General features: G+C 58.2%; 1 protein-coding gene across 1 annotated transcript in view; it reads left to right on the top strand.

Moving 5' to 3' along the window:
* The window catches only part of LOC119095308 (dynein beta chain, ciliary), a 91,004-nt gene that overhangs the window by 37,466 nt on the left and 41,115 nt on the right, over positions 1 to 12,423 (top strand). The window contains exons 31-46 of the mRNA XM_037218158.1: positions 110 to 223; positions 970 to 1,062; positions 1,546 to 1,677; positions 2,338 to 2,492; positions 2,980 to 3,051; positions 3,379 to 3,511; positions 3,965 to 4,090; positions 4,981 to 5,088; positions 5,630 to 5,730; positions 6,162 to 6,239; positions 6,853 to 6,988; positions 8,007 to 8,141; positions 8,535 to 8,654; positions 9,671 to 9,813; positions 10,485 to 10,686; positions 11,331 to 11,555. Coding sequence (XP_037074053.1) covers positions 110 to 223; positions 970 to 1,062; positions 1,546 to 1,677; positions 2,338 to 2,492; positions 2,980 to 3,051; positions 3,379 to 3,511; positions 3,965 to 4,090; positions 4,981 to 5,088; positions 5,630 to 5,730; positions 6,162 to 6,239; positions 6,853 to 6,988; positions 8,007 to 8,141; positions 8,535 to 8,654; positions 9,671 to 9,813; positions 10,485 to 10,686; positions 11,331 to 11,555 — 2,073 coding nt within the window. The remainder of the gene's footprint in view (positions 1 to 109; positions 224 to 969; positions 1,063 to 1,545; positions 1,678 to 2,337; positions 2,493 to 2,979; positions 3,052 to 3,378; positions 3,512 to 3,964; positions 4,091 to 4,980; positions 5,089 to 5,629; positions 5,731 to 6,161; positions 6,240 to 6,852; positions 6,989 to 8,006; positions 8,142 to 8,534; positions 8,655 to 9,670; positions 9,814 to 10,484; positions 10,687 to 11,330; positions 11,556 to 12,423) is intronic.

The following is a 12,423-nucleotide window of genomic DNA, read 5'->3' as shown; positions in this document are numbered from 1 at the left end:
CGTCACCAGCTCCAGAGCTCGTTCATAGCCCGTGACGGTAACGGCGGGCGGTGTGCTGCTGCTGCTGCGCTGTGTTCGTGGTGACGTGCGTGCGTGACGGCCCGGTCAGGAGCTGGACGCCACCTGGACCACCATGGAGTTCGAGCACGACAAGCACGACAGGACTGGCCTGCAGCTGCTGCGCGCCTCCGAGGAGCTCATCGAGACGCTCGAGGATAACCAAGTGAGCTGCACGGGAGACGCAGGGTAACCAGGTGAACTGCACAGGGGCCGGAGGGTGACCAGGTGAGCTGCACAGGGGCGGAGGGTGAGCAGGTGAGCTGCACAGGGGCGGAGGGTGAGCAGGTGAGCTGCACAGGGGCGGAGGGTGAGCAGGTGAGCTGCACAGGGGCGGAGGGTGAGCAGGTGAGCTGCACAGGAGCCGGAGGGTGACCAGGCGAGCTGCACAGGGGCCGCAGGGTGACCAGGTGAGCTGCACAGGGGCGGAGGGTGACCAGGTGAGTCCCTCAGTGCCGCAGAGTAACCATGTGAGTCCCTCGGGGGCCGCAGGATAACTAGGCGAGTTCCTCAGGGGATGCAGTGTGGTGATATGAGCCCGTCGCCTGTCGGCGGTTAAGGAATACACCAGGTGGCCTCGTCAGTGACCCTGGCACCACTGACCCAGATCCAGAGAACGAAGTCAAATGGCTCTTGGAAGGATTTAAAGGCGCCACCCACACGCTGGATTCTTGTTTTGGGATCGGTGACAGGACAATTGCGTTACTGCTGTTTTAGCCCCCCCCCCCCCCCTCCTCCGGGCGTCGTGCTGATCCTTGCACTGTCACTGGGCTGGCCAATTTGATGTACCGACAGATTTTATGACTTTCGATTTTCGACTGCCGTCAGTCTTTGTGACGGGCAGTGCACCGTCGGCATGACAACAATTTAGTACTCAAACTCAGGTTGTGAGAAATGTGCTTTCGTGAACAGGTCCAGCTGCAGAATCTGATGACATCGAAGTACATCAGCTTCTTCTTGGAGGAGGTGTCGACCTGGCAGAAGAAGTTGAGCATGGCAGACCAGGTGAGGCGCTGACTAGCCTGTACTGATGTCATTGACTGGTCTAGACCAGCGCCATTGACTGGTCTGGACAAATGTCATTGACTGGTTTAGACCAATGTCATTGGTTTAAACCAGTGCCATTGACTGGTCTAGACCAGTGCCGTTCACTGGCCTAGGCAAATGCCATTGACTGGCCTAGGCAAATGCCATTGACTGGTCTAGACCAGCGCCATTGACTGGTCTAAACCGGTGGCATTGACTGACCTAGGCAAATGTAATTGACTGGTCTAGACCAGCGTCATTGACTGGTCTAAGCCGGCGTCATTGGCTGGTCTAAACCAATGTCATTGACTGGTCTAAACCAGTGTCATTAACTGGTCTAGACCAGTCCCACTGCACAGCGGCCATGCGACACTGAGCGTCACGGAGTGTCGGCGTATGTCTGGAGCTCGGCAACGTCCCGTGTGTGCGTTCCCACCGGACTGGCATGGTTACTGGCCACAGGTGATCACCATCTGGTTCGAGGTTCAGCGGACGTGGAGCCATCTAGAGAGCATCTTCATCGGCTCGGAGGACATCCGCCAGCAGCTGCCCGAAGACTCGAAGCGGTTCGACGAGATCGACGCCAAGTTTAAGGTATCGTGGTACTGTCCGGCCTTTTGAATGGCCCAGCTTAGCGGCCGGTGCTGCCGCCACCCAAGCATGTGTGCACTGGAGCTCAAGTGACCTAGCCTGTACTGTGTCAGTAAAAAACGGACCTGACAAACTCCCCTTTGTTTTATTTGTTCGATAGAGGGTCAGTAAACGGCCCAGAAATAGTTCTGAGATTACATGTAATCGATAATGTGACCAATAAATGTTTCTAATGGTACCAGGCTGCCCCACCACGCACTCCAATCACTTGTAAGCCGGTCACCGCAAGCCGGCCCGCGCCTCGTGTGGTTCACAGTATGATGCTGCTGAACCATCATTTTCAAGCAGAACATTCTGTGTCATGATACGGTGCTCCCGCCTCCGCATCAAGGGGCTGTCTCGAGTGCCTGCGTTATGGGGGGGGGGGGGGGATTTGAGCACGCCGTCTGCAAGTGGTCACGCCGCACGGGCGTTATGTAAAGTGTACCGCTGCATACCGATTGCTCCTCTGTCTCGGATATTTGTATTGGTTGACAGTACTGGAATGGTCTACGGGACGCAAGACGAGCCATGCCTCACTTTTACGGACGTAATTCTCTGGTGGCGTTTGCCAGTGTGTTGCGCGGTGCTGGAGCGGTGACGAGCCGCCGTCCGCTGTCGCAGGTTCTGGTGACGGACATCAACGTCACGTCCAACGTGGTGGGCGCCACCAACCAGGACGGCCTGTACGAGCGGCTGGACGAGCTGCAGGGCCAGCTGACGCTCTGCGAGAAGGCGCTGGCCGAGTACCTGGAGACCAAGCGACTCGCCTTCCCCAGGTCGGTGGACACGGTCACACCCGCAGGAGGGCCTGCAAGGGCGGGGGAGAGGGGGGGGGGGATACCGGTGTGAGGACCACGTGATATGCCGAGTCTGGGAGCGGGCTGGGATGACACCGCGGACGAGCTCCCTTCAATATTCGGCTCGAGTACAAGTGGAGAAGTGGGAGAGGGTACGCAGGTGCCAGAGAGGCATCTTGTGGAAGCTTTGGTGGGCCTGCAAAACTGACGTACGGTTCAGGCTCAGTGGAAGCAGATAAAGCTAACAATGAATGCACCTTATTGTGAGGGTTTGAGCTGAAAAGGGCCATGGTGCATTATAACGGAATCCTAGTCTTGACTCAGTCACCGCTTGCCACAAAAAGGCAGTGCTCTTTCGAAGGCTTTCCAAATGCAAGCGTTTAGAGGCGTTGTAATGGTGGTACTGCAGCGTAAGGACGGCGTGGGAAATGTATTTATCTGTTGCCTTCTGGATGTGGTTTCACAGATTCTACTTCGTTTCCTCCGCTGATCTGCTGGATATCCTCAGCAACGGAAACCAGCCGGAGCTGGTGGCCAAGTAAGGCACATCAAACCAACTTTTGGGCTACTTGTCACGCGTGAGAACGGGGAATGAATACGAAAATGGCGCGTTTCTAATCATATTTGAAGTCATTTGAGATGCTGACATCACTGTGCTGAAGCTTGATGACCACTTGTAACTTTAAGCAGATCGATTCAAAATTACCAGTAAAGTAGTGAATGCAGCAGCACTGGCGCCCTGACACACTTGCCTTCTGGTCAGTTGCTGCAATGGAGGATGTAGGCCGTTAGGTGACGACCAACACAAGCGAACACAATCAGTGCGCGCTGCTGTACCGTGTTGTGATGCCTGTCTCTCGCGCAGACATCTGACCAAGCTGTTCGATTCGATGGCCAAGCTGAAGTTCAAGGAAGAGGGGGGCACGGTGGCCGTCGGCATGTTCGCCAAGGACGGCGAGTACGTCGACTTCGACGAGGACATCGACTGCGTCGGACCGGTACGCGCGGGCGGACACCGCCGCGGAGGAGCTGCGCCAGTCTCGCCGGCAGCCGCCAGCCCGGCTCGCGGCCGCGGCACGCGCCCGGCCGCAGTCACCCGCAACAGGAGCTGGGATCGGTTCAGATCGGCCCGGGCCGGTCGTCTGGACCGTCTTGGAGCGTGGCAGATGGATTGGCCATGCCAACTTACTTTCTGATTATTGTATTGCCCGTTTCGTTTCGTTTTCACAGTGCTGCAGCGCTACGTGTAGCCAGAAAGCGATGTCTTCAGCGGTGCCAATCGTTGGCATCATCATGTCATAGTCCACCATCACTTGATTAGAATTAGGCCAACCCGCCGAGCTGCGGGGGGGGGGGGGTGGTCCACATGATGACTGGCGAGCGTGTCACGGGCGGCACCGATCCGTGCCGCTGTCAGCTGACCGGAGGCGCTCGCCGCTGGTGCCAACCAGGTGGAGCAGTGGCTGAACAAGCTGCTGGAGCGGATGCGGTGCACGGTGCGGCACTACATGACCGAGGCCGTCGTCACGTACGAGGACAAGCCGCGTGAACAATGGCTGTTCGACTACCCGGCTCAGGTGCGCGGTGCGACTGATGACTCGGTTGGTGACGGGACCGGGGAGAGGTGCGGTGACGGGTACGAGTACAGGTACGGTGACGGGTATGAGTACAGGTACGGTGACGGGTACGGGTACAGGTAAGGGTATGTTGACGGGTACGGGTACGGGTACGGGTGCGGGTACGGGTACGGGTACGGGTACGGGTACGGGTACGGGTGCGGGTACGGGTACGGGTACGGCTACGGATATGGGTACAGGTACGAGAGGGTGGGGTACGGGTACGGCGGCGATTGTATCGTCTTCACTCCCTCCGGTGGGTAGCTCTCGTAGCAGGAACTTAACATCTCACAAGGTACGATGCATTAGTGCCCACCTGCAGCATTACAGCCTGACCACCGACTCTGCTGGCCCTCCGGTCACGGCCCGGGTCACCTAGCGCAGAGGACAGTACTAGCCAAGAACCAGCAACGGTGACGGTGGCGGAACGGGGACGGGACAGGGACGGGGGGGGGGGGGGGGACGGGAGCGGGAACGGGGACGGGGACGGGGACGAGGACGGGGACGGGACGGGCGCTGGCTGGGTTGTGTTCATGGCGAAAGAAGTCGATCAACCGCCGTGTCCAGGTTCAGAAGGGTGAGGCATATGTGAACGACTAGGTTGTGCCAAGTTGTAGACATTGAGTTTTGGCAGGTAGATGTCTGCACGGTCTACGCTATGATCAGAAGAGTAACCAAAGTTCGGGCTGCTTTCATGTTGGATCGCCTTGCTTTCATTGTCATCGGGCTCGTTCGATGCGTGGTGCTCCCACGTCGTGGCCCAGGTCCATTTGCGCGTCTAGTATGGTGTCTTCACTGCATGCTAGTGGACGATTCACTCCAGCCGTTTGAGAGTGTAACGCGCCCCGCAGGTTTCGCTAGCCGGCACCCAGATATGGTGGACTACCGAGGTCAACATCAGCTTCGGCCGACTGGAGGAGGGCTATGAGAACGCGCTCAAGGACTATAATAAGAAACAGGTGGGTGGCACAGACGCCCGCCTCGGGGTTTTGCGTCCTCAGGCTCAGCTCCGGCCCTGCGTGTCACTTGGGGCCGCCTCATCAAGCCCAGGCTATCATTCGTTCTTTAGCGTCGGAGATGGCTTGCTGCATCGCTGGAAACAATGGCTCTGCATCGGCTATAGCGTGAACTGAAGCTGCTCAAGAAGCTGCAACATACGCTTGAGTGACTTGAACAGAGTTTGCGAGCCGCGCATACCGAAAGGTGCCGGTAGGCGAGGTTGCGGTCTAGCCTGGTCACTCCGCCGCGATACTGACGAGCTGGGCAAGGGGGCGTCGAACGACTGTAGTCTTACGACAGTCGTCTTACATGGTCCGAGCTGTCCGCAGCGGCTCGAGACACCAATGTGAGCACATGTCTGGGTGCGATTGCGCTGGGTAAACGACCTAGGTAATCTCGTGTAAGGGTCCGATCGGTCACGACGCGTGATTCACTCAGCGAGAATCACCGAGCCGCCCGCTAAACTTGCGCGCGCAGCTTCACGTTCGGTGCCTATCTCAGGTGAGCCAGCTGAACGCCCTGATCACGCTGCTGGTCGGAGACCTGACGAAGCAGGAGCGTCAGAAGATCACCACCATCTGCACCATCGACGTGCACTCCCGGTGCGTTGCCGCCCGGCGTCCGGGTCAGGAGGACGCGCCGCCAGCACGCCAAAATGGCGCAGGCGATGGGCGAAATGTCCCGACCCGTGACATGCATTCGATCGCGGCTCTTGCTTGATGTGTTCACGTCGGTTTAGTGGCCACAAGGTGGACGTTGGATTCCGTGATCGTTGTGGTTTGTTGGATGTCCCCGCATTAAATGCATCCCAGGGGGACGGCCGGCCAGCCTTCTCAACACACCGCATACACACAGACACTGTACAGTCACATGATTCAGCTTCCGGCAATAGACGTGCACTCCGCCTGCTGCCAAGTTCGCCCTCTCCCCGGCCACAGTGCAGGGCGTCACGCCCTCAGTAGCACCACCGGCCGTGGGGAGCCGGCGCACGGCGACGCAGCGCCGTGACTGTGCCGGTCTCGCTGCCCGACAGGGACGTGGTCGGCAAGCTGATCACCACCAAGGTGGAGAGCAGCCAGGCGTTCAGCTGGCAGGCGCAGCTGAGGCACAGGTCAGTGGGCTGGAGGCTGCGTCGCCCGCCCTCGGGTCAGCGGGCTGGAGGCGGCGCCGTCCGCCCACGGGTAAGCGGGCTGGAGGCGACGCCGCGCGCTCCCGGGTCAGCGCGCTGGAGGCGGCGCCGTTCGCTCCCTGGTTAGCGGGCTGGAGGCGGCGCCGCCCGCTCCCGGGTCGGCGGGCTGGAGGCGGCGCCGCCCGCCCCGGCCGGCTCTGACGCTGTGACGGGGCCCGCACGGTCGCGGCGTCAGCTGGGGCCGTGCCGCGTGAGGCGCGGTGTGATGGTGTGCGGTGTTTGCGCTGTTTTACTACTGGTACTGAAGGGATCTTAACGTGCCGCACCGGCTGAGCCGAGACGTTTCTTTGTGAACGAGAAGTGACCGGGCAATCTCAGCGTCGTAAAGACGAAATCAGCATGGTCTCCATCACCGAGCGCCGGCGTTGGTCGCAGCCGCCAGGTGGGTGTCGTGTCGTCTCGGACACTGTGCAGGTCGTTCGCTGCTGAGACAGTGTCCAGAGGCAGCCGCTGCCGTCGACCGCCACCCCCAGCCGAACGAGCCGAGCCCACTGGCGCCGCCGCTTCAGTGCCTCAGTGGTGATCGTGCGGACAGGTGGGATGACGAGGCCAAGGACTGCTTCGCCAACATCTGCGACGCCCAGATCCGCTACAGTCACGAGTACCTGGGCAACACGCCGCGGCTGGTGATCACGCCACTGACGGACCGCTGCTACATCACGCTCACGCAGGTCAGGCGGGCGGCGCGGCCACCGGGACGGGGCTCACGCAGCTCGGTCGAGCCGCCGCGGCGGGGTGGCGTCCTGTGCGCGTCCGTCGGATGCTGAGGTTGTGTTGCGAGTGTAGTGGATGGTGTGACCGTTCGGCACGGGTTTTGGTGACGCCCCGCACGACCCACGGACACGGCGGTCAAGGGTGCTTGGCGCTGCAGCAGCACGAGCTCGGCTGGCCGGCTGAGTGCCACGCGATCGGGTGGGGTGGGAGTCAGGTGGACGTCGGTAGGCACTGCAAAAGATAGACCTAAAACCACGGGGTAGGTATTGCCATTCGTCATCTCATTTTTTGGTGAAATTTAGAGGTTATTAGGTTGCGACGTTCGGATCAAATTAGGTTAAGTAGGGTCAAGGTCGAGATCGGTGTCCGAATTGCTCCCAAACCTCCTCACGAAGTCAGCTTTGTCCCTGGTATTTCTTTAGGAAGCCCGCCGGTGGTGTATCAAGCCACTGACTATCTGATCTTCGTAAGGTTAAATTGACTAAGACTTTCGAGTTTATCTTGATGTTTGGATCTGAATTCAGCGTTAAGAACTACACCAGGCTGCAAATTTCTCAAGGCAAAAGGCTGAGCGAGGTCATTTTACACCAGCGACCTTCTCAGTGGCAAAAATGACGTTTTGCGAAACATATTCCCTGAATAAATAACTTATGTTTTCAAGAGCATTTGAGTGTACAAATAGTTTAAGTGAGTTTATTTCATCATACATGATACTTACTTCAGAATGCTCAAATGTAGAACATTCCCTTCAAAATTTTGAAGGAAAAAGCATGACGGATTTCAGATTGCCTTTTGAATTATGTGCTGTTTATGTAGTTCGAATGTAGCGTACTGCGGTGTGCCAGGCCAGTTTTGTCGCGACCTGTTGTTACCAGACTGTCCCCCGTTTTGTGAACATTGGCCGTCAGTGACTTTGACTACCAGTCCGCGACTGGTCACCCACGCGCCCGCGTTCATGCGTGCACGCGGCCACAGTCGCTCCACCTGATCATGGGCGGCGCTCCCGCCGGCCCGGCCGGTACCGGCAAGACGGAGACCACCAAGGACCTGGGCAAGGCGCTCGGCATCATGGTGTACGTGTTCAACTGCTCCGAGCAGATGGACTACAAGGTGAGGTGGCGTGCCAGCCGGCAGAGCGTGGCGTCCGACGGCGCAGGAGTCAGAGCTGGCCCGGCTGAGCCTAGCCTCTGGCTGGGACACACATGGCGTCGTGGCGCTGCTGCGTTGGTCGCCATTGGAAGTGTTCTCGTTGAAGTTCACCCGGCTGGTGCTTGGTGTCAGTTGCCAGTTGATGGCTGGCGCCCAGTGTCGTGCCGGCAGCGGTGCGGTGGTAGTGCACCCAGCCGAGCCTTCTCTCAGTCGGCCTCAATCGTTGCCTACCACTGCGTGCCCGTGTGATTAGTCTGTGCTCGAGCACGAGCCCGCCAGCTGTTGCCCCGGCCGGTGGTCGTGCCCGTTGTCCAGTGCGGCTCAGCGCGAAGCCGCCCCGCGCTGTCGTTGCAGTCGTGCGGCAACATCTACAAGGGTCTGGCGCAGACCGGCGCCTGGGGCTGCTTCGACGAGTTCAACCGCATCTCGGTGGAGGTGCTGTCCGTGGTGGCCGTGCAGGTCAAGTCCGTCCAGGTACGTATGCGGTCTCGGCCGTGGAGGTCAGGTCCGTCCAGGTACGTATGCGGTCTCGGCCGTGGAGGTCAGGTCCGTCCAGGTACGTGTGCGGTCTCGGCCGTGGAGGTCAGGTCCGTCCAGGTACATGTGCGGTCTCGGCCGTGGAGGTCAGGTCCGTTCAGGTACGTATGCGGTCTCGGCCGTGGAGGTCAGGTCCGTCCAGGTACATGTGCGGTCTCGGCCGTGGAGGTCAGGTCCGTCCAGGTACGTATGCGGTCTCGGCCGTGGAGGTCAGGTCCGTCCAGGTACATGTGCGGTCTCGGCCGTGGAGGTCAGGTCCGTCCAGGTACGTGTGCCGTCTCGGCCGTGGAGGTCAGGTCCGTCCAGGTACGTGTGCCGTCTCGGCCGTGGAGGTCAGGTCCGTTCAGGTACGTGTGCCGCCTCGGCCGTGGAGGTCAGGTCCGTCCAGGTACGTATGCGGTCTCGGCCGTGGAGGTCAGGTCCGTTCAGGTACGTGTGCCGCCTCGGCCGTGGAGGTCAGGTCCGTCCAGGTACGTGTGCGGTCTCGGCCGCCGCTCGGACAAATAAACATTGCGAGCCGCGGTACAGCAAGTACGGAAGAAACTGGTGACTCGTCAAGTGCGTTCGGGAAAAAATGTGTTACGATGGAGTGAATTGGATATCCCGTGTTCATACTGTTGGAAAAAGAGCAGAAAGATCTTTGGCTTCATTGCCACTGCTAGAACCCCGCGATATCTAGTTGATCTCATACTGTCCCATTCATGCTCAAAAGCTATATCCGACATACGACAACACATTGGGACTGGGATTGTGCTAACTACAGGCTATTGGAGCATCACCTAGCATGTGAAGGGCATTCAACTTTGTGTGTTTGTTGGCCAAAAAGGATTTCAATGCCGATTTGAACATGGATGTTCGTTTGTATGAGCCGTCTACCAAGGGTGCAACATTATTCCACTGGACGGGCCCGGCTGAAGGCGATCGACGTGCACAATGTTTTGTCGCCGCCGCAGGACGCCATTCGGGACAAGAAGGACAGATTCAACTTCCTCGGCGAAGAGATCCGATGCATTCCGAGTGTGGGCATCTTCATCACCATGAACCCGGGCTACGCCGGCCGCACCGAGCTGCCCGAGAATCTCAAGGCCTTGTTCAGGTGCGCCGGGCGCCCGGCGCGAGCCGCGCCGCGGCTGCCGTGTCACCTGTGTGGTGATGATGGGACGATGGGGTTCACTGCCGCGGTGTGGGGGTGTCACTGGACCAGCGGCGTTATGTGCATGTTGTGTGCGCTGGTGGTGTAAACGAAACCGTGTTCTGGCCTAATGTTGCTGTGAGCCGCATCCAGGGCTTGTTGATGTCGTGGCTCGTTTCACCTGGCGACATTGTTGAGTGAGATTAAATCGGCGATTAACCAAGACATTAGCATGAGGGGTTGTGCATGGTTATGATCGTTCTAAAGCGATATAAGCAGGTAAGGCCTTGAGTTGCTATTTTCTTTCTTCTCGGCATTACGAGCTGGGATTTCTTGCGCTGGACATAATATATATTTAAGTTACCAGAGGGCACTGGTTAAATAACTATCGGGCAAGAAATGGTTAGACTGAGCCCCTTAAAGTATACTACACATAAAATAATCTGAACATTTTACATGTTGCACATATTTAGCTACACTGTACTGAAGGAAACTCTGCTCATAATGCTCTGAGGTGCCCGTTGCATATGTAGCGGGCCCATGACTGCCCTTGCTAGTGGTGAGCAGGAAGGTGACGCAGCGCCGCCGGCCGCTGGGTAGCGCCGCCGCCTCACGCTCCTGCCGTGCTGCCCCAGGCCGTGCGCCATGGTGGTGCCGGACATCGAGCTCATCTGCGAGATCATGCTGGTGTCCGAGGGCTTCGTCGACTCGCGCCTGCTGGCCCGCAAGTTCATCACCCTCTACACGCTGTGCAAGGAGCTGCTGTCCAAGCAGGACCACTACGACTGGGGCCTGCGCGCCGTCAAGTCCGTGCTGGTGGTGGCGGGGTCGCTGAAGGTGGGTCCGCCGGCCTGACTGCCGGAGCGCGGCGTCCGGCGTCCGGCGGCTGTGGCGCAGCGGCTCACGCCGGCTTGGTGACAGCATGGCGACCGCGTTGGTTCCGACAACGTCCCATTTATTGGGCTATTAATCGTTAGATGATTGCATTTTATATTGACGAGTGGTCACTTAGCTGGACGTGAATTTGCTGTAAATGTCGTGCGAATGCATCATCGCCTGCACACTTTGAGTACATACAAGTGCCTGGGACCCGGAAAGACTTGCATTTTTTAATAAATAAAAAATTGGACGGGGCCTTCCCACCAATGCTTGCTTCGCTCCGGGCCATCCCAAATGAAGATCAGGACCCTCCTAGCACTCGCCAAACCACTGAAAGAAGCCAAAAGCCTGAGGCTTCTCACAAGTGCGTCTTTCCTTCCTCCTGAACGATTTTTACCAAACTCTACGCGTGATCGATAGACACCCCACGAGGCTAGGCTGGCCAGGAGCAAGAACTCCTCTCTTGCCGCACCCTCTATGAAATAACCGTTCGACACGAACCCACCCCGCGCGCTGTAGACTGGCGCAATAAGCGGCCATTCATGCCCCGAGCCGGCCGGTCCCGGCCGGTACTGTACGCGCCGCGTGTCTGCTGCCGATAGCGGAGCGATCGAGGGCGGCCCGAGGACCAAGTGCTGATGCGGGCCCTGCGCGACTTCAACGTGCCGAAGATCGTGACCGACGACGTGCCCGTGTTCATGGGGCTCATCTTCGACCTGTTCCCGGCGCTGGACGTGCCCAGGAAGCGTGACATGGACTTTGAGAAGTCGATCAAGAAGGCGTGTGTCGACCTGAAGCTGCAGCCGGAGGACGGCTTCACGCTGAAGGTGAGTCGACGTGGCCTCCTGGTCTCTCTCTCTCTCTCTCTCTCTCTCTCTCTCTCTCTCTCTCTCTCTCTCTCTCTCTCTCTCTCTCTCTCTCTCTCTCTCTCTCTCTCTCTCTCTCTCTCTCTCTCTCTCTCTCTCTCTCTCTCTCTCTCTCTCTCTCTCTCTCTCTCTCTCTCTCTCTCTCTCTCTCTCTCTCTCTCTCTCTCTCTCTCTCTCTCTCTCTCTCTCTCTCTCTCTCTCTCTCTCTCTCTCTCTCTCTCTCTCTCTCTCTCTCTCTCTCTCTCTCTCCTCTCTCTCTCTCTCTCTCTCTCTCTCTCTCTCTCTCTCTCTCTCTCTCTCTCTCTCTCTCTCTCTCTCTCTCTCTCTCTCTCTCTCCTCTCTCTCTCTCTCTCTCTCTCTCTCTCTCTCTCTCTCTCTCTCTCTCTCTCTCTCTTCTCTCTCTCTCTCTCTCTCTCTCTCTCCTCTCTCTCTCTCTCTCTCTTTCTCTCTCTCTCTCTCTCTCTCTCTCCCTCTCTCTCTCTCTCTCTCTCTCTCTCTCTCTCTCTCTCTCTCTCTCTCTCTCTCTCTCTCTCTCTCTCTCTCTCTCTCTCTCTCTCTCTCTCTCTCTCTCTCTCTCTCTCTCTCTCTCTCTCTCTCTCTCTCTCTCTCTCTCTCTCTCTCTCTCTCTCTCTCTCTCTCTCTCTCTCTCTCTCTCTCTCTCTCTCTCTCTCTCTCTCTCTCTCTCTCTCTCTCTCTCTCTCCTCTCTCTCTCTCTCTCTCTCTCTCTCTCTCTCTCTCTCTCTCTCTCTCTCTCTCTCTCTCTCTCTCTCTCTCTCTCTCTCTCTCTCTCTCTCCCCTCTCTCTCGCCCTCTCTCTTTCCCCTCCTCAT

This window comes from Pollicipes pollicipes, unplaced genomic scaffold (genome assembly GCF_011947565.3).
Source record: "Pollicipes pollicipes isolate AB1234 unplaced genomic scaffold, Ppol_2.1 Scaffold_4219;HRSCAF=4965_pilon_pilon_pilon, whole genome shotgun sequence".
Taxonomy (NCBI): Eukaryota; Metazoa; Arthropoda; class Thecostraca; order Pollicipedomorpha; family Pollicipedidae; genus Pollicipes; species Pollicipes pollicipes.
Note: the sequence above shows the minus strand (reverse complement) of the source record. Positions and strands in the feature narration are given on the sequence as shown.